Raw genomic sequence first — 22,485 nt, 5'->3', positions numbered from 1 at the left:
TGCAGAGTATTGCTGGGTATATTGCAGAGTATTGCTGGCTATAATGCAGAGTATTGCTGGGTATAATGCAGAGTATTGCTGGGTATAATGCAGAGTATTGCTGGGTATATTGCACAGTATTGCTGGGTATATTGCACAGTATTGCCGGGTATATTGCAGGGTATATTGCAGAGTATATTGCAGGGTATTGCAGGGTATATTGCAGAGTATTGCTGGGTATAATGCAGAGTATTGCTGGGTATAATGCAGAGTATTGCTGGGTATATTGCAGAGTATATTGCACAGTATTGCTGGGTATATTGCACAGTATTGCTGGGTATATTGCACAGTATTGCTGGGTATATTGCACAGTATTGCCGGGTATATTGCACAGTATATTGCAGGGTATATTGCAGAGTAGTGCGGGGTATATTGCAGAGTAGTGCGGGGTATATTGCAGAGTAGTGCGGGGTATATTGCAGAGTAGTGCGGGGTATATTGCAGAGTAGTGCGGGGTATATTGCAGAGTAGTGCGGGGTATATTGCAGAGTAGTGCGGGGTATATTGCAGAGTAGTGCGGGGTATATTGCAGAGTAGTGCGGGGTATATTGCAGAGTAGTGCGGGGTATATTGCAGAGTAGTGCGGGGTATATTGCAGAGTAGTGCGGGGTATATTGCAGAGTAGTGCGGGGTATATTGCAGAGTAGTGCGGGGTATATTGCAGAGTAGTGCGGGGTATATTGCAGAGTAGTGCGGGGTATAATGCAGAGTATTGCGGGGTATAATGCAGAGTATTGCGGGGTATAATGCAGAGTATTGCGGGGTATAATGCAGAGTATTGCGGGGTATATTGCAGAGTATTGCGGGGTATAATGCAGAGTATTGCGGGGTATAATGCAGAGTATTGCGGGGTATAATGCAGAGTATTGCGGGGTATAATGCAGAGTATTGCGGGGTATATTGCAGAGTATTGCGGGGTATAATGCAGAGTATTGCGGGGTATAATGCAGAGTATTGCGGGGTATAATGCAGAGTATTGCGGGGTATAATGCAGAGTATTGCGGGGTATAATGCAGAGTATTGCGGGGTATAATGCAGAGTATTGCGGGGTATAATGCAGAGTATTGCGGGGTATAATGCACGGTCACGGAAGTTCTCGGGTGCGTGCCCCAGGGGGCGCGCGAGAGCAGGATTCTGGGATGACGTCCATGGACGTCCACCCAGAACTAGCCGACTGCGCTGCAGCCGTCTTTCGGCTATGGCCCGGTCGGCAAGTGGTTAAAGCAGAGTTCCAGCTTGTTTTTTCTTTTTTAATATAAAACACTCCAGTAATAGTCGCACCCAATGCTATACAAAACAGTATGAGTAAGAAATATAGGTTTTATAAATCATTTTTTATTTTTATTTTTTTAAACTCACTCTGCAGTCCCCAGCGAGCACAGTCCCATCTTCAGTGTGGGCACCCAACGGGATACAGCGCTGCTGGCTACCCAGCATGTGCCTCCCAATCTCCCACATGCGCATATAGTACAAAGTGCGGCGCACTCATTGTGTTTCAGGCTGCCATATCGGTGGATGTCCAATGACTCCTGGGATCGATGACACTCACATCCCAGGAGCCAATGGGCGGGTGGACATAACAGCGAGGTACAGCGGAAGGAGGACATTCAGGATAAAAGGTATTTACATTGATGGGGGAAAAGAAAAAAAAAAAAAAAAAGGGTCCAAGTATACAGTACTTTACATTTAAAAAATGCCTGGAACTCTGCTTTAACTAAGACAAATTACTGTATCTATTGGCGTATAACATGCACCTTGTCACCCTAAAAATCGGGTGCAAATAGTGTGTGCGTGTTATACGCCGATACTGCAATTTGGGCTGCCCAAGAGGGAAGGGGGGACGAGAGCCGTCAGATTACATACAGCGAGAATCTACTGTTTAGAACTTTCTTCGCCGAGTAAACAGGAGATTCTTGCTGTATGTAATCTGACGGCGCTCCCTGTCCCCTCCGAGGCAGCAGCAATCTGAGGTGAGACTGCAGATGGGCACTGATCAGGCTGCATTCATGGCAATGGTGAGGCTGCATATGGGCATTGATCAAGCTGCAATGATGGGCAATTGTGAGGCCGCAGGGCTGCAGATGGGCACTGACTCTTATTTTGCTTCAAATTTCTTTATTTAAAATGTATGTTTTTTTTCTTGAAAATTCCCTCCTAAAATGAAGGTGCGTGTTATACACCTGTGCGTGTTAAAGGGCCGATAAATACGGAAATATAAAATTGAAATTTAGTGATCATAGCCTGAGATTGTTCTTACCTGGTTCAAAAGATACAAAATCTTGGTTAAAATATGAAGGCATCTTCTTGGATTTATTGGAGTTTCATTGAATAATCGAGCCTGTAAACATTTAGAAAGAAAGTGTTAAATGCAGTGTTAAACTTAAATATCTCTACTCAAAATAAGGTTGGGAACGGTCTTTTCCCTCATCCTCCTCATCTCATATACATGACTATCACCTGGAAACCAGCTATGCTAACTTGAAGTGGGTTTTTCAATCCTCTTCAATGAGATAGCACATAACCCAATGGAGAAGCCAACTATTTACAGATCTCCAACATCTTTTTTTTTTTTTTTAATATAGGTCTTACCTCTTGAAGAACAGCACTCTTTTCCAAATGCTGAAATGGATTGGATCCACTTCCTGAAAAGTAACAAAGTTTATTTATTTGCAATGTGTTGTAATTATACATTCTCAAGTATAGTTAGGCATTTTAGTACAAAATTAAATAGGGCTTTATTTATAGAGCATATACAATTACCATAGAAGTTATTTTGTAATTTAAAACCCTTTTTTTAATGTACTGGCAGCAACATATTCCTAAACATTGCAACCATGAGTTCCAATGTGGGTTTTTTGTTTTTATGTTTTTTTAAAGTGGGTTTTTAATGTGACTGTAAATGATCACCTTGTAAAACAACTCATTCAGTTTAAAATATAAATGAAAGGCCAAACATTTGTGCACAGATATATATTAAAAAAAAAAAAAAAAAAAAAAAAAAAAAGAAAAAGCATTTTAAATACCCTTTTTATAAGTGATCACATACCATCTGTTTTCAGCTGCATAAGAGCTAGGGGAGGAGAAACAGCAATGCATTGATCTTCCCAGTGAATGGCTGTGTAAGGGTGTGGGGATTTCAGGACATGTCTAATCAATGCAGGAGAGCAGTCCGAGTTCCCAGCATAGCTAAAGAACTGACCACGCTGTGCTCTCATGTCTAGTGTGGTCAGTTTCTAATAGGAAAGCAGAGGGACTGGCAGGATCACTAGGTATTTCACACAAATAAAGCAATACAAAGAGAACAGCAGGCAAATATCAAGGAGTATACAAAGGGGTTTACATATTCTTTAATGTGGTATAAACAGGGTGGATACAAATCAATGATTTTGAGTTATTTTAATTAAATGCTTTTGGATCTAAAGATTTCTATTTAAGATAGATAAATAATTTAGTTTATTCAGAAATTGAGCTTAGTTATGTAGCACGAGGCTGCATATTTGGCAATATTTACATTTTTGGCAAACTCATTCAATGAATCCAAGCTCTGCAAGCTGAGATAACATGCACTGCATTGATGCATTCACAAAACTTCACAGTAACAATGAGATCAAACAAAGCAAGTTCAAGAATATTCCTTTATCCCACTGTCCTGCAAATCAATGTATGATTAAATTGGTTCTGATATCACTGTTTTACTAACCTGATAGCTTATTTTTCTAAATAAGAAACCTTCATTTTGTTTGTAAAAATTAGAGATCCTAACTACCAGCAAGAATGAGACCTTATATTTAAAGAGCACCTGTCATTTCAGATCCATCATGGCAGCACCTGTTAGTGGGCATCCACTCACCTGCTGCCGCCACGTCCCTCACCTTGTTGTGCCACTGCCGCATCACCAGCCGTCCCATTAAAGTGAATTAGACTGTCGGTGAGTCAAAAGTGGGTCAGAGGAAGAGCTGCTGCGAAACATGATGACAGTTGCCCTTTAAAAAATATGATTTAAATTAAGCCTTTTTACTAGTGATTTAAGGCTCGATTCACACCTATGCATGTTGCTTTTGAGCATTTTTGGAGGTTTTTTTTTCATGCTTGCCACGTTTTTGAGCAGCGTTTTTGCCGCGATTTGCGTTTTTTTTTTTTTTTTTTTTTTACAGTTTTTTTTTTACAGTCAAAAAAAAAAAAAAAAAAAAACGGCAAAAACGCATAAAAAACGCTGCAAAAACGGTGCACTTGCGTTTTTGATGCTTGTCCATTGAAATCCATTACATGCAAAACGCTGCTTTTTGCATGAAAAAAAGTCCCTGACCCTTTCTAAAAATGCAGAGAAACAAAAAAGCATTGATGTGAACATGTTCCATAGGAACCCATGTTAAAAAATTCCCGTGCATTTCTGCAAAATGCAAAATGCATCAAAAAACGCGCTAGTGTGAATGGAGCCTTAGTCAACTCTATTTAAATCAAATCCACGCTGGGTATAAATGAGCTCTTTTGCTTCCTCTGGGGTAGTGGCTGGTGGTTTTACCAGTGTTTTCACCCTGGGATCCTGCTTTCAGTTACCAACACTCCCTGCACGAAGATGTTATATGTTCCGCATGTTTTTGTGGATCTCCATCAGGTGCATCAGTTCTCTCCTACATTTAACCACTTCCCACCCGGCCACTGCACATAAACAGCCGGGTGGGAGCTCCCTCCTTCTGACTGGACGTTCCCGAACGTCCTTCAGAAGGAGCGGGATCACGCGGGCGTGCAGCAGCGCAATCCCGATGTGCGTGTGTCACCCGGGCACACCGCATCTCGGAGCGGCAGGAGGGCAATGTGATTTGCCCTCCTGATCCGCACGATGGCTGTGTGTAATCACAGCCATCGTATAGTAAACATGGGGGAGGGGTGGCATTTGACAGGAGATTGCGCCGCTACGTGCCCGCGCAGCGGCGCGATCCCGATCTGCCTGTGCCCCCCAGAGACAGTGGAGCAGTACAACACAGGAGGGCCCTGTGATTGGCCCTCCTGATCACATGACGAGTGTGTCCAATCACAGTCGTCATGTAATGTAAATAGAGAGCGTTGTAAACCGCTCTCATCTCTTCCTCTCCTCACACAGAGCCTGTCAGTGAGGAGAGGAAGAGAGATCTGTGCTGAAGCCGGGAGATCAGTGAGTTTTATAGCTGTTTGTCTGCTGTTTACCCACTGATCACCCAGCTAGTGTCCCCAAAACACAGTGTCCCCAAAACAGTGAAAACACCTGTCAGTGAACATCTGCCCGTCAACAACTGGCACATCTGTCCGTCATCAGCTGGCACATCAGCCCGTCATCAGCTGGCACATCAGGCGCCCGCCATCATCAGGCACATCTGCCACCCGCCAATATCAGGCACATCTGCCGCCCGCCAATATCAGGCACATCTGCCGCCCGCCAATATCAGGCACATCTGCCGCCCGCCAATATCAGGCACATCTGCCGCCCGCCAATATCAGGCACATCTGCCGCCCGCCAATATCAGGCACATCTGCCGCCCGCCAATATCAGGCACATCTGCCGCCCGCCAATATCAGGCACATCTGCCGCCCGCCATCAGGCACATTTGCCGCCCGCCAACATCTGGCCCATCTGCCACCTGCCAACATCTGGCACATCTGGCACCCATCTGCCCATGATCAGGCACATCTGCCCGCCAACATCAGGCACATCTGCCCACCAACATCAGGCACATCTAGCCACCCACCATCTGGCACATCTAGCCACCCACCATCTGGCACATCTGCCCGCCAACATGACGAAAAGATCTTACAGCGCAGAAGACGCTCTCCAAATACTCCAGAGTATGTCGGACGAGAGTAGCGGGGAATTCTCTCCGTCAAACTCGGATAGCGACTATGAGCCAGTGGAAAGCAGTGGCTCCGAGTTGGAAACAGAGAATCCTAACAAGGAGAATCAGAAGAAATGAGCAGGAGGAGACATTCACCAGCAGCGCAGCACTCCAGGGCATCCACCAGCAGGCATCCACCAGCAGCGCAGCACTCCAGGATGATATGCAGGCATCCACCAGCAGCCCAGCACTCCAGGATGATATGCAGGCATCCACCAGTAGCGCAGCACTCCAGGGCATCCACCAGCAGGCATCCACCAGCAGCGCAGCACTCCGGGATAGGCAGGCATCCACCAGCAGTTCTGCAACCTTCCTAGAAGATAGGCCAGATGCTAGCAACGGATACCATCAACGAGGCAGTGCCATACTAGCCTCCCAGATGTTCTACTGTATCCAACATGGCTGCCCGATACGTCAGTAGAACCTGTAATACCCCTTTTTACAGCCCAGCCAGGCCCTCAGATGCAGATGCAAAATGTAACCCCACTTTATTATTTTCATTTATTTTTTACCAAAGATCTCCTAACCTACATTGTGGAACAATGTAATCTATACGCCAGCCAACATTTAGCCAACAATCCAAGTTCCTCATATGCCCGTCCTTTTGTTTGGAAACCCCTCACCGTGGAAGAATTTAAAATTTTCCTTGGCCTAATCCTCAACATGGGGCTGACAAAAAAAATGAACTCCATTCCTACTGGTCTACCCAACCTATCCACCACATGCAGGTCTATTCGTCACTGATGCCCAGAACCCGTTATGAGATGATCATGAGATTTTTACACTTCAATAACAATGCCCAATGCCTCCCTCGAAATCATCCCAGTTATGATAAATTATTCAAAATTCGCCCCCTAATCAATTTTTTTTGCGCCAGCTTCAAGGAGATGTTTACCCCTGATAGAAATATATGTGTGGATGAATCCCTAGTACACTTCACACTTCACCGGAAGACCAACTGCAAAGGCTTCCCACAAAGATTGGTCGCCAAGAAATTGAAGCAGGGTGAAATGGCCAGTATCGGACTGAAGAAGTACTAGCGGTGAAGTGGAGAGATAAAAAAAGAGATGTCTACATTCTTTCAACAATACATAATGACACCTTGGTGGAACTTCAGAGAAGAGGAGGCCCCATACAGAAGCCAAAATGTGTGCATGAGTACAACCTATACATGGGGGGGTAGATATGAACGACCAGATGATGCAGCCCTACTTGGCCACCAGGAGATCACTATTTTGGTACAAGAAAATCGCCATTTATTTGATGCAACTTGCCCTATTTAATTCATATATAATTTTTTCTAAGTGCACCCAAAGTTCCCTAACCTATCTAAAATTCCAAGAAGACGTTGTCACATCCCTTCTCTATTCCCAAGGCCAAGCCCCTCAACTAATTCGCCCCGATTCATCAGCCAGACTCCATGAAAGGCACTTTCCCGAAATCCTCCCTCTTACCCAAACAGGTTGCAAACCCCCCAAAAAATGTTGTGTGTGTGCAAGTAGAGGAATTCGCCGTGACACCCGATACTACTGTCCCCAATGTCCCTCCCAGCCAGGCCTCTGTATTGGAACATGCTATCGGAGCTATCATACTTCACTACACTATTAGTACAGTGAAGATGATTTTTTTCCACTATCTGCCATTTCTGTGAATGACCCGGACTGTTAACGACTATGCCTCTGCAAAACATGTTTCTGCCTTCAACGTGAATTAACCCGGACTGTTAAATGATCATGCTTTTTGCCTGCCTCCTGAACTGATCATTTGCCCTGCCACTGTACAGCACAGGGGTCTCACATATGTGAGGGGCTCCAGAAAAGGTTTTCCGAGTGGAGAAAACATTTTTCTCCGGGTTTTTAGTTTTCTTGGATTAGGGTCTGGAGACTCGGAGGCTTTGTAGAGATTTGGGTGGGAAGAAGCCTCTACCCCTGTCCTCAGGTCTTACCTGACCACGGCCCAATGTACAAAGTGCTGCCTGCTGCCACCTGAACTGGTCATGCCTCTGCCTGCCACCTGAACTGGCCATGCCTTTGCCTGCCACATGACCTTGCCATGCCTTTGCCTGCCACCTGCACTGGCCATGCCTATGGCTGTTACCTGAACTGCCTGCTAAACCTTGGACTGTACTGAACCATGTTCATCCTTTTCCATATATGTCTGCTGCCTGGACAATTCCTGGACATTTCCTTTGGCTGTCTGGACAAATGCTTTAGCTGCTCTGGAACGGTATTCCTGCCTGCTAAAACCACAGGTGAGCTTTTTTTTTTTTTTTTTTACCTTTTGCTCAGCAGAATGTATTTTGGGGTGTAATTCTTGGTGTGTACATGCTATGTGTTAGAAGCCTGAAGGTGCTACTTGCATGTTGGGCCTCTGTATGTGGCCAGGTAGCGGAAAAGTCTCACACATGGGGTATCGCCATACTCAGGACGAGTAGCAGAATGTATTTTGGGGTGACATTTTGGCTATGTACATGCTATGTGTAAGAAAGATCTTCTAAACTGACAACTTTGTGAGAAAAAAATAGGTTTTCATTTTCTTTCCACATTTTCCAAAAACTTGTGGAAAGAAATTACATGTTCAAAAGACTCAATATGCCTCATAGAATATACATTGGGTTGTTTTCTTTCCGTAATTCCATTGTCCTGGTGCTCCAGGGCCTTCAAAAATGTGATAGGTACTCAGGAAATGAAATGTGTAATTTATGCCTTTAGAACGCCTGATGGTGCTATATGGACGTTGGGCCTCTGTGTGTGGCCAGGCTGTGGAAAAGTCTCACACATGGGGTATCGTCATACTCAGGACGAATAGCAGAATGCATTTTGGGGTGTCATTTTGACTATGTACATGCTATGTGTTAGAAAGATCTTCTAAATTGACAACTTTGTGAGAAAAAAATAGGTTTTCATTTTCTTTCCACATTTTCCAAAAACTTGTGGAAAGAAATTACATGTTCAAAAGACTCAGTATGCCTCATAGAATATACATTGGGTTGTTTTCTTTCCAAAATGGGGTCATTTTGTGGGTAATTCCATTGTCCTGGTGCTCCAGGGCCTTCAAAAATGTGATAGGTACTCAGGAAATGAAATGTGTAATTTATGCCTTTGGTGCTATATGGATGTTGGGCCTCTGTATGTGGCCAGGCTATGGGAAAGTCTCACACATGGGGTATCGCCATACTCAGGACGAATAGCAGAATGTATTTTGGGGTGTAATTGCAATTATGCCTGCACCGTGTGTGAGAAATAACTTGTAAATATGACAATTTAGTGAAGAAAAAAAAAAATCTATATTTCTTAATTTTCCAAAGCATTGTGGGGGAAAAATTTTAACTTCAAAAAATTCACTATACCTCTTACTAAATACCTCAGACTGTCTTCTTTCCAAAAAGGGGTCATTTGGGGGGTTATTGTACTGTCCTGACATTTTAGGGCCTCAAGAAATGAGATCAGTGCATTAGGCCATCAGTGCATTAAGATTGATTCATTTTCAATAATGCGTAGCATGGCTTGTAGACTCTATAACTTTCACACAAACCAATGATCATACAATTATCAGGATTTTTTTTTACCAAAGACATGTGGTAGAATACATTTTTGCCTAAATTTTCGACAAAATTTAATTTTTTTGGTTTCTTTTAAAAGAGAAAGTAGAAAATTTTGGTTTTTTTTTCAAAATATTCGCTCTTTTCTCATATCTTATATCACAAAAAATAAAAAATGAAGTGGTGAATAAATACCATAAAAAGCAAGCTCTATTTGTGTGAACAAAATTATAAAAATTTCATTTGGGTACAGTGTAGCATGACTGAGTAATTGTCATTCAAAGTGAGAGAGCACCGAAAGCTGAAAATTGGTCTGGGAAGGAAGGGGGTGAAAGTGCCCAGTATTGAGGTTGTTAAAAAAGTTGCTGATTTTTCCACTCAAATGGGTCACATGAGTGCAAAGATATGACTGTGAGCAAGACATTAGATTATAAACACTTTTGGGTCTGATATAATTATTCAACGTTCCCTGCACTGAGCTGAATATGTTGACACTTTATAAATCAGTGAGATAAATATTTACCATGCCTCCAAAATATCATTGACTGGTATGTTCCCAGGTTTTCGAATATAGGTAATAGCCAAAACCCACTTCTATGATGAACTGAGCCATTATTTACATACACTGAAGCTTTGTATGATGACAGCAAAGGTTTAAAAAAGTAACAGAGTGCGCCAATGTTGTACATTACAACACACGTATACTGTATATTAATAACATCTAGGCTTATGACAAATCATCGGAGGCTGTAATACACCCTCATTTAACAATGTTCATTACTTGTGTGAGACTGCTCTAATGCACAGCTACCTACCTATACAAAAAGATTCCATGGACAACCTGCTGCCCACTAAAGATGGAACATAACTCTGCAGCCCGCTGGCAGATAAACTCAAACTCTTATATCATATGTGCTCCAAATCCTTATTAACCACTTCCATACGGGCATTTTCACCCCCTTCCTGTCCAGGCCAATTTTCAGCTTTCAGCGCTGTCGCACTTTGAATAACAATTGCGCGGTCATACAACACTGTACCCAAATGAAATTTTTATCATTTTTTCCCCACTAATAGAGCTTTCTTTTGGTGGTATTTGATCACCCCTGCAGCTTTTTTCTCTTGCGCTATAAACAAAACAAGAGTGACAAGTTTGAAAAAAAACACAATATTTTTTACTATAATAAATATCCAAATTTTTTTTTTTAAACAAATTTTTTCTTCAGTTTAGGCCGAGTATTCTTCTACATATTTTTGGTAAAAAATATTGCAATAAGCCTATATTTATTGGTTTGCGCAAAAGTTATAGCGTCTACAAAATAAGGGGATAGATTTATAGCATTTTTATTTATTTATTTTTTACTAGTAACGGCGGCGATCTGCGTTTTTTATCGTGACTGCGATATTGCGGCCGACACATCAGACACTTTTGACACATTTTTGGGACCATTCACACTTATACAGCGATCCGTGCTATAAAAATTCATTGATTACTGAATAAATGTGACTGGCAATGAAGGGGTTAACCAGGAGGGGGCGCTTAATTATGTTCCTAGGGTATGATTGTAACTGTAGGGGGAGGGGACTCACAAGGGGAGGAGACCGATTGGTGTTCCTCTGTACAAGAAACACACCATTGGTCTCTTCCCACCTGACAGGACGTGGATCTGTGTGTTTACACACACAGATCCATGGTCCTGCTCAGTTACCAGGCAATCGCGGGTGCCCGGTGGACATGGCGGCCGCCGGGCACGTGCACCGGGACCCGAGTGACGTGGCGGGCATGCGCCCCCCTGGGGGGCCTGGAAGGCCGTCACGTCATATGACGGCGGCCCAGGATAACAGCTGCACCGTCCCGCTGTCATATGACGGTGGGCGGGCAGAAAGTGGTTAAAGTAGAACTATAGGCAAAACTTTTTCTTCATTTTGGATAGAGTAAGGAAGGGTTATAATCCCCGTCAGATTTTTCTTTTTTCATCTGTGCCTCATTGTAATTTACTGTTACTTCCTGTCCTGTAACCAAAACAGGAAGTGAGAGGAAATCCCTGCAAATTAAGGGAATTCATTGGGGTCCCCAGGCTACCAAAACTAGTGTCCCCATTGGAAGATTTCCCCTTTATTACTTTTCTGGGGACAACCCAAAATTTGGGATTTTCTTTCACTTTTCCCTTTTTTCTGCCTACATATCCCGTAAACTCAACAAGAAGAGAGAGGATATTCTTCCAATGTGGGAAAAATCCCCTCTTAAAGTTGTGCATTTGGGGAAATACATGGTACGCACATGCACAGGTAAAGGGCAATGCAGAAGCATGCGTGTACATCCATTCACTTGTATTGGCCACTGTGGGAAAGGGCCAGAGGTTTTAGAGCTAGTTTACACTAGCATTGCACTCTGAAGAGTGATCTGCATTTGGACTGCTTGTTAGACAGCACTTGACAAGTAGTGAGGAGACATTGTATCACCTCTTCAGCATAAGGGAGAGCGGTTGGGGGGGCAGTAAAAAGGTGACTCAGCTGCATGTTTTTACCAAAAGCCAGTGCACCAGTGTCCTAGCTGTGGATGCACATCCTCTAATAATGATGTATCCAACCATCTGCTAAGGGGGCACCTGATAGTTGGGCTGTGTGTCTCCACAGACACACACAGCGTCAATATCCCACGCCCCCGCTCCCTCCTTAACCTCCCTGGCGGTCTGATTATTTCGGATTTTAGGTGCTGAAAGCGGTACCATTATTTTGCATGGAAATTTGGCGTTTTATATTGTAGGTCTGTAAATCTTAACAATAACACACTTAAATCTGTCCAAACCAGAGTCTAGTAGATATCCCGGGTATGATAAAGTTTGAAACACAAAAACATAAATTATAATATAATAAATAAAAATAAATAATTAAAAAAAAAAAAAAAAAAAATAGTAATAAAATAAATTTCCCCACAATTCACTATCGCTCAATTCTGCAAGTGTTCTAATTTACTATCGCTGTTTTCTAGCTGGTCTAAAGCCACTTTTGACGTAAAGGGACACTTTTTGGTTGCTATGGACAATCTCCAGTTTCCAGGCAGAAAGAACAGTGTATATCATGTAAAATTGCATGCAGGGCATGGGCCAAAGCACTGGGGACAAAAGGGATGTGAAATCATTTCATACAGTACTGTAATCTGTAAGATTACAGTACTGTATGTGTTATGCTTTTGACATTTTTTTGAATTTGCCGCCAGGCTCCGCCCCTGTGCGTCGCGCCGCTCGCAGGGAACGGAGCCTGGCACGGAGAGGCTTCGGAGGAGGACGGAGCCCTCGGACACTGCGGGTGACATCGCAGGATCCCAGGGACAAGGTAAGTAACGCCGCCCCAGGATCCTGCAATGCGATCCCGAGTGTGGCTCGGGGTTACCGCCAATGGTACTGAATTTTAACCCCGAGCCACACTCGGGAAAACCGCCAGGGAGGTTAAAGGAGTTTGACAGCAGCAGAAGCCAATGGATCCTACTGCTCTCAGTGTCTCCTGTGAATGCAGTAAGAGAGGAGAGCGGTGCTGCAGCCGGGACAGTGGGGGTTTATTTCACCTTAATGCAGAAAATACATTAAGACACACCCAAAACAAAAGGACACAAAGGCCGAGTGCATTAGCAGTTAAACTATTTAGAAAAAAGGAAAAGGAATGGGTGCATACTCACAACAGGCAAAGACTAAACACAGAGTATAGAATATACACCAGACACAGGTGGCAAGGTAGCCCTCATAGGGATAATTACTGCCCCAACATTGGCTTCACTGAGAATCGCCCTCTAACGCGTTTCAAGGGATGGACCCTCTTCTTCATAGCAAACACCTCTGAAGAAGAGGGTCTGCCTGGTTTTACTGACCCCTGACCTTACATGTAAACAAGTCCTAACTCAGTTACAAGCTGAGGGGAGGGAGTGAACCAGTGGGACTTTACTTTTTGATGGAAGTTGCACTTTCTCAAGCAGTGGGAGGTGGGGCGATAGCAGTGGTACACAGCGTATAGAGACGGACACTCTGCCTGTCTCTGTACACCAACTCAGAGTTTCATCATTTACATACTAGAGGTAATAGTGCAGTAAACGCACCACTTTGTAAAAATGGCACCATTAAGAACTACCTAAATCTGCCACACGTGTCGTAAAGCTACTGACACAGGTGGTAGGGATTTCTGAATCTGCCACTAGTCCTTTTGAAGCAGGACTAAACGATGAATACTTTTCTGTCCAATGACCCCTCACCATACATTACATGGGCCTCTATTCACACTGCTGTGTATTTATACATGTAACATGTGAACACACAGCAGTGTGAATAGATCCCATGTAATGTATGAACACACAGCAGTGTGAATAGATCCCATGTAATGTATGAACACACAGCAGTGTGAATAGATCCCATGTAATGTATGAACACACAGCAGTGTGAATAGATCCCATGTAATGTATGAACACACAGCAGTGTGAATAGATCCCATGTAATGTATAATACACAGAGGTGTGAATAGATCCCATGTAATGTATGAACACACAGCGGTGTGAATAGATCCCATGTAATGTATAATACACAGCAGTGTGAATAGATCCCATATAATGTATAATACACAGCAGTGTGAATAGATCCCATGTAATGTATGAACACACTGCGGTGTGAATAGATCCCATGTAATGTATGAACACACTGCGGTGTGAATAGATCCCATGTAATGTATGAACACACAGCTGTGTGAATAGATCCCATGTAATGTATGAACACACAGCAGTGTGAATAGATCCCATGTAATGTATGAACACACAGCGTTGTGAATAGATCCCATGTAATGTATGAACACACAGCGGTGTGAATAGATCCCATGTAATGTATAATACACAGCAGTGTGAATAGATCCCATGTAATGTATGAACACACAACAGTGTGAATAGATCCCATGTAATGTATGAACACACAGCGGTGTGAATAGATCCCATGTAATGTATGAACACACAGCGGTGTGAATAGATCCCATGTAATGTATAATACACAGCAGTGTGAATAGATCCCATGTAATGTATGAACACACAACAGTGTGAATAGATCCCATGTAATGTATGAACACACAGCGGTGTGAATAGATCCCATGTAATGTATGAACACACAGCGGTGTGAATAGATCCCATGTAATGTATGAACACACAACAGTGTGAATAGATCCCATGTAATGTATGAACACACAGCGGTGTGAATAGATCCCATGTAATGTATGAACACACAACAGTGTGAATAGATCCCATGTAATGTATGAACACACAGCGGTGTGAATAGATCCCATGTAATGTATGAACACACAGCGGTGTGAATAGATCCCATGTAATGTATGAACACACAGCGGTGTGAATAGATCCCATGTAATGTATGAACACACAGCGGTGTGAATAGATCCCATGTAATGTATGAACACACAGCAGTGTGAATAGATCCCATGTAATGTATGAACACACAGCGGTGTGAATAGATCCCATGTAATGTATGAACACACAGCGGTGTGAATAGATCCCATGTAATGTATGAACACACAACAGTGTGAATAGATCCCATGTAATGTATGAACACACAGCGGTGTGAATAGATCCCATGTAATGTATGAACACACAGCGGTGTGAATAGATCCCATGTAATGTATGAACACACAGCGGTGTGAATAGATCCCATGTAATGTATGAACACACAGCGGTGTGAATAGATCCCATGTAATGTATGAACACACAGCGGTGTGAATAGATCCCATGTAATGTATGAACACACAGCAGTGTGAATAGATCCCATGTAATGTATGAACACACAGCGGTGTGAATAGATCCCATGTAATGTATGAACACACAGCGGTGTGAATAGATCCCATGTAATGTATGAACACACAGCGGTGTGAATAGATCCCATGTAATGTATGAACACACAGCGGTGTGAATAGATCCCATGTAATGTATGAACACACAGCGGTGTGAATAGATCCCATGTAATGTATGAACACACAGCGGTGTGAATAGATCCCATGTAATGTATGAACACACAGCGGTGTGAATAGATCCCATGTAATGTATGAACACACAGCAGTGTGAATAGATCCCATGTAATGTATGAACACACAGCGGTGTGAATAGATCCCATGTAATGTATGAACACACAGCGGTGTGAATAGATCCCATGTAATGTATGAACACACAGCGGTGTGAATAGATCCCATGTAATGTATGAACACACAGCGGTGTGAATAGATCCCATGTAATGTATGAACACACAGCGGTGTGAATAGATCCCATGTAATGTATGAACACACAGCGGTGTGAATAGATCCCATGTAATGTATGAACACACAGCGGTGTGAATAGATCCCATGTAATGTATGAACACACAGCCTCATTCATGTTATATGTGGATGGAGCTCCTTCCTCTGTAGGACCAGCTGTAACCATTCATAGACTGCCACTGAATGGAGGGGACACGACAACCCCCTATATGAGGAGGAAGGACACGTTGCTCCTGGTCACACACACTGGGGTAGGTAGGATGGTGTACAGACTACGTGTCTATCACATGTACAGCAGGCGAGCCTACACGGCTTCCGGCTTCAGGAAAGTCCGAGGCTCCGGGCCCGCACAGCCCGCCCCCGCTCCAGGTACTGATACCAGGCACCTTTCTTACCTGCCTCCTCGTCTTTCTTATCGAATTTCTTAATCATTTCCGGATATTTCCGCTCTGCTACCGGGACCGGAGGAGATAGTCAGCACAGCACAGGACACACTGCGCCTGCGTACAGCTCTCCACCCCGCCCACCGTGTGTTCTAGAGTCAGAGACTTGTCCAGAGTCAGGGCTGAGGGCTCTAGTAGTGAGGGCACAGGGATGTCAGCGGATCATGGGGGTGTGCTGACTTTTCACAAATGCACACTTTACAAATGAATGGGAAACACATTTTAACTCATGCCAATTTGAATGGTGCTGCGACACCGTGCGTCTTGATGCTGCGCAATTTTAAAAAAGCGTCAGGGCCCACTGCGTGTTTCTTCATGCACATATGCATGCATTTGACACATGGTTTTACTCATGTTTACATGCAATTGATGCACATTTTTGCATCCACGTTTGTCCATTAAACCTTTGGGGTCATTGTCTTGTTTTTTTCTTTCTTTGGGCCTTTATCTCCACGTTGTAATGGTGCGTCTGCATGTGATACCATGCGTTTTTGCTAAATTGTGCTATTGTGCTAAATTGTGAGGAATAGTGCCCCATCATTGGTGTCAGTGGGAAGACTAGTGTCCCATCATTGGTGTCAGTGGGAGGAACAGTGCCCAATTATTGGTGTCAGTGGGAGGAATAGTGACCCATCATTGGTGTCAGTGGGAAGACTAGTGTCCCATCATTGGTGTCAGTGGGAGGAATAGTGACCCATCATTGGTGTCAGTGGGAAGACTAGTGTCCCATCATTGGTGTCAGTGGGAGGAATAGTGCCCAATTATTGGTGTCAGTGGGAGGAATAGTGCCCAATTATTGGTGTCAGTGGGAGGAATAGTGCCCAATCATTGGTGTCAGTGGGAGGAATAGTGCCCAATCATTGGTGTCAGTGGGAGGAATAGTGACCCATCATTGGTGTCAGTGGAAGGAATAGTGCCCCATCATTGGTGTCAGTGGGAGGAATAGTGCCCCATCATTGATGTCAGTGGAAGGAATAGTGCCCCATCATTGGTGTCAGTGGAAGGAATAGTGCCCAATCGTTGGTGACAGTGGGAGGAATAGTGCCCAATCATTGGTGTCAGTGGGAGGAATAGTGACCCATCATTGGTGTCAGTGGAAGGAATAGTGCCCCATCATTGGTGTCAGTGGAAGGAATAGTGCCCAATCGTTGGTGACAGTGGGAGGAATAGTGCCCAATCATTGGTGTCAGTGGGAGGAATAGTGACCCATCATTGGTGTCAGTGGAAGGAATAGTGCCCCATCATTGGTGTCAGTGGAAGGAATAGTGCCCAATCGTTGGTGACAGTGGGAGGAATAGTGCCCCATCATTGGTGTCAGTGGAAGGAATAGTGCCCCATCATTGGTGTCAGTGGAAGGAATAGTGCCCCATCATTGGTGTCAGTGGGAGGAATAGTGCCCCATCATCAGTGTCAGTGGGAGGAATAGTGCCCCATCATTGGTGTCAGTGGGAGGAATGGTGCCCAATCATTGATGTCAGTGGAAGGAATAATGCCCCATCATTGGTGTCAGTGGGAGGAACAGTGCCCAATCATTGGTGTCAGTGGGAGGAATAGTGCCCCATCATTGGTGTCAGTGGGAGGAATAGTGCCCCATCATTGGTGTCAGTGGGAGGAATAGTGCCCCATCATCAGTGTCAGTGGGAGGAATAGTGCCCCATCATAGGTGTCAGTGGGAGTAAACAGTGTCTCCTCTTTGATATTAGCGAAAGGAATAGTGCCCAATCATTGATGTCAGTGGAAGGAATAGTGCCCCATGATTGGTGTCAGTGGGAGGAATAGTGCCCAGTCATTGATGTCAGTGGAAGGAATAGTGCCCCATCATTGGTGTCAGTGGGAGGAATAGTGCCCCATCATTGATGTCAGTGGAAGGAATAGTACCCCATCATTGGTGTCAGTGGGAGGAATGGTGCCCAATCACTGATGTCAGTGGAAGGAATAATGCCCCATCATTGGTGTCAGTGGGAGGAACAGTGCCCCATCATCAGTGTCAGTGGGAGGAATAGTGCCCCATCATTGGTGTCAGTGGGAGGAATGGTGCCCAATCATTGATGTCAGTGGAAGGAATAATGCCCCATCATTGGTGTCAGTGGGAGGAATAGTGCCCAATCATTGGTGTCAGTGGGAGGAATAGTGCCCCATCATTGGTGTCAGTGGGAGGAATAGTGCCCCATCATTGGTGTCAGTGGAAGGAATGGTGCCCCATCATCAGTGTCAGTGGGAGGAATGGTGCCCAATCATTGATGTCAGTGGAAGGAATAATGCCCCATCATTGGTGTCAGTGGGAGGAATAGTGCCCCATCATAGGTGTCAGTGGGAGTAAACAGTGTCTCCTCTTTGATATTAGCGAAAGGAATAGTGCCCAATCATTGATGTCAGTGGAAGGAATAGTGCCCCATCATTGGTGTCAGTGAGAGGAATAGTGCCCAGTCATTGATGTCAGTGGAAGGAATAGTGCCCCATCATTGGTGTCAGTGGGAGGAATAGTGCCCAGTCATTGATGTCAGTGGAAGGAATAATGCCCCATCATCAGTGTCAGTGGAAGGAATAGTGCCCCATCATTGATGTCAGTGGAAGGAATAATGCCCCATCATCAGTGTCAGTGGGAGGAATGGTGCCCAATCATTGGTGTCAGTGGGAGTAAACAGTGTCTCCTCTTTGATATTAGCGAAAGGAATAGTGCCCAATCATTCATGTCAGTGGAAGGAATAGTGCCCCATCATTGGTGTCAGTGGGAGGAATGGTGCCCAATCACTGATGTCAGTGGAAGGAATAATGCCCCATCATTGGTGTCAGTGGGAGGAACAGTGCCCCATCATCAGTGTCAGTGGGAGGAATAGTGCCCCATCATTGGTGTCAGTGGGAGGAATGGTGCCCAATCATTGATGTCAGTGGAAGGAATAATGCCCCATCATTGGTGTCAGTGGGAGGAATAGTGCCCAATCATTGGTGTCAGTGGGAGGAATAGTGCCCCATCATTGGTGTCAGTGGGAGGAATAGTGCCCCATCATTGGTGTCAGTGGAAGGAATGGTGCCCCATCATCAGTGTCAGTGGGAGAAATAGTGCCCAATCATTGATGTCAGTGGGAGGAATAGTGCCTCATCATTGGTGTCAGTGGGAGGAATAGTGCCTCATCATTGGTGTCAGTGGGAGGAATAGTGCCCCATCATTGGTGTCAGTTAGAGGAATAGTGCCCCATCATTGGTGTCAGTGGGAGGAATAGTGCCTCATCATTGGTGTCAGTGGGAGGAATAGTGCCCCATCATTGGTGTCAGTGGGAGGAATAGTGCCCCATCATTGGTGTCAGTGGGAGGAATAGTGCCCCATCATTGGTGTCAGTGGGAGGAATAGTGCCTCATCATTGGTGTCAGTGGGAGGAATAATGCCTCATCATTGGTGTCAGTGGGAGGAATAGTGATCCATCATTGGTGTCAGTGGAAGGAATAGTGCCCCATCATAGGTGTCAGTGGGAGTAAACAGTGTCTCCTCTTTGATATTAGCGAAAGGAATAGTGCCCAATCATTCATGTCAGTGGAAGGAATAGTGCCCCATCATTGGTGTCAGTAGGAGAAATAGTGCCCAATCATTGATGTCAGTGGGAGGAATAGTGCCTCATCATTGGTGTCAGTGGGAGGAATAGTGCCTCATCATTGGTGTCAGTGGGAGGAATAGTGCCCCATCATTGGTGTCAGTGGGAGGAATAGTGCCTCATCATTGGTGTCAGTGGGAGGAATAGTGCCCCATCATTGGTGTCAGTGGGAGGAATAGTGCCTCATCATTGGTGTCAGTGGGAGGAATAGTGCCTCATCATTGGTGTCAGTGGGAGGAATAGTGCCCCATCATTGGTGTCAGTGGGAGGAATAGTGCCCCACCCATCATTGGAGCACAGGTGTGTCAGGAGGAGGCTGTCTCTCTGGAGCTACTGCAGGTGATCCGTGTGAGAGGGGAGTGGTGAGGAACTCTCTCCCAGCTCCTTTCTAGGGAAGCCATGGAAGACAGCGGGGCCTCTCCTGCTGGAAGCTCACAGCCATCTCCTGGGCCATCAGGTAACATACCTGCCCCTATACAACCCATGGTTGGTGATCTCTCTACCCCTGGTGAAGATGAAGGTTCCGGGGCCATCCGGGAGCGAGTGGTGGCCGGGATTAAGGTCCTGAATAGGGAAAGAGACAAGCTGTACAAGCTCAGAGCGGAGCTGAAGCGCCTGAGAAGGCAGCGTGAGGGCTTACATAGCCAGAGACGTGGGTCCATGGATCCGGAGATCCAACTGGCCAAGGTTCGGGTGGAACACCAGGAGACCATTGTGTCCATGATGGAAGGCAGAGATGGGCCATTTAAAGAAAAGTTTTGTAATGATAAAAGATTTGCGAGGATGACAAAGATGGAGGTGGAGGAGGAGACCCCCAGTTCTGACCCCCTGCCCCCTCAGGGAGAGGTAAGCAGCCCCATGCCTTCCCAGGACTCAGGAGGCATGCTCAGGGCCATCCAGGTAATGGAGTCTCCTTTGCGGGGGGATCAGCTGGCATTTAATGATGAGGACATTACAGACAATGTGCCTGACAAGGTAAAGCCTGTCAAGTCCCATATTGTGGATAAAACAATTTTTGTGCCATTCAACACTGTGACTGATACAGACAATGTACCCAGTGAGAGTCAGGCTGCTAGTCCTATGTGTAGTAATGCTGTGCCTGCTGATGCTGCAGTACAGCAAAGTTTGCTTTTAAAAAATGACATTCCTGCAGATGAACTACAAGATTCAGCAGAGCCAATTAACCCCCCTTTAGCTGAAGCTGTTTGCCCCACAGCTGCTGAGGACTCTACAGCACAGCTTCAGGAGACAGCTGGTATTGCATCAGAAACTGTGACTATTCCTGATGGGAATGTGAAGTTTTGTGTGACTGATAAAAATCATCCCAGTACCAGTGTGATGAACAATGGTCCCAGTTCAAGTGTGGACAGTCCTACCAACTCCGTTCAAGCAGTGAATAATAATAGTAATGTACAGACTGCTGTGACTTCAGTGTGGGGCCTTGGCCCTGATAAACTTACCTTTGCTCAGGTGGTACGCTCTGCTCCTGGTAGCTCTGCTCCCAAGCGGGGTTTTCCCCTACAGGCTACCACTTTGAGCACCCCAGGATCTGGTCTTGGGTCTCTGGCTTCTGCTGGGGGTCCCAGACGTAATGTTGTTATTTTGAAATGGGAAGGTGGTGCGATCCCTCCAGCACGGCGTGCAGTGGTGGATTTGATTTTAGAGATGGGTTTTGGGGCAAATGATCTGTATGCCTTTATACATGTAGCTGGGACACGGGATTATACAGTTAGCTTCACCAGGCCAGAGGGTCTTGACCTGTTCTGGGAGAGATAGGAGGCTCGGTGCAGGTCAAGACCCGAATGGGAAGGTCTGGCCCCAGTGGCGGTTTCACAAAGGTCTACAGTGAAAAAAATCACAATTATTCTCACGAATGAGAGTGTTCCTGCTCGAGATTTAGAGGTCTGGTTAAAGAATTATGGTGAGGTATTGACTAAGCCCAGCAAAATCCTTGATGAGCGTAACATCTGGACTGGGGGTTGGTCGGTTACAGTGAGGTTGGCCAGGGATGGGAATGTTGTCCGTCACCTGCCCTCCTCAGCTTTTATAGGGAGGGATAGGATGACTATTTTCTACCCTGGTCAGCCGAAGCTGTGTCACCGCTGTGGAGAAAAGGGGCATTTGAGCTCCTCCTGTTCAGCCTTGATATGTTCAGTGTGTCGGGGTCAGGGTCATATGGCTAAGGACTGCACCGAAATGATCAGGTGCAACCTGTGCCTGCGCCTTGGCCACCCCTACAGCAGATGTCCTGAAGCCTGGCACAATATGGAGAAGGAGGTAATTGATGACATGTCAAGGCTGGACAGGATGGAGGGTGAGGCCCCTGGTGTACCATCCTCCTCTGCGGTGACTGACTCCCCTGGTCCTGCTCAGGATCCCTCTCCAGTTCCTGTGGCCACCCCTCCTGTATCTGTAAGTATTCCTTCTGTATCTGTATCTGTCTCCCCCCAGCCTACTGTACCCTCTCCTCATGTGTCAGAACCTTCCAAGTCTGTGCCCCCCGAGTCAGTTCCCCCCCCAGGAGTCTACCCCTCCTAAGTCTGACTCAAAGGGAGCACCCCCCCCACCAGGAGTGGTAACATGTACTAAAAAGGTTGCTTCTTCCTCTGTAAAGAAGTCTTGTGGAAAGACTTCACAGAAAAAAGTAACAGATGAGGGCATCTCTGAAGCTGACCTGCAGTACCTGGAGGAGAGAAGGAAGGTTGGGAAGCGGAAGAAGCAGGTGG

The 22,485-nt window shown here is 45.3% G+C and overlaps 1 protein-coding gene across 1 annotated transcript in view; it reads right to left on the bottom strand.

The window, feature by feature from the left end:
- Positions 1–16,260, bottom strand: part of COPG2 (COPI coat complex subunit gamma 2) — an 89,327-nt gene extending 73,067 nt beyond the window's left edge. The window contains exons 1-3 of the mRNA XM_073619425.1: positions 16,125–16,260; positions 2,629–2,681; positions 2,297–2,377 (exon numbers count right to left, since the gene is read on the bottom strand). Coding sequence (XP_073475526.1) covers positions 2,297–2,377; positions 2,629–2,681; positions 16,125–16,161 — 171 coding nt within the window. The 5' untranslated portion in view covers positions 16,162–16,260. The remainder of the gene's footprint in view (positions 1–2,296; positions 2,378–2,628; positions 2,682–16,124) is intronic.
- Positions 16,261–22,485: the final 6,225 nt, after the last annotated feature.

This window comes from Aquarana catesbeiana, linkage group LG03, assembly GCF_042186555.1.
Source record: "Aquarana catesbeiana isolate 2022-GZ linkage group LG03, ASM4218655v1, whole genome shotgun sequence".
Classification (NCBI taxonomy): Eukaryota; Metazoa; Chordata; class Amphibia; order Anura; family Ranidae; genus Aquarana; species Aquarana catesbeiana.
The sequence above is the reverse complement of the archived record's forward strand: the minus strand, read 5'-3'. Positions and strand labels throughout refer to the sequence as shown.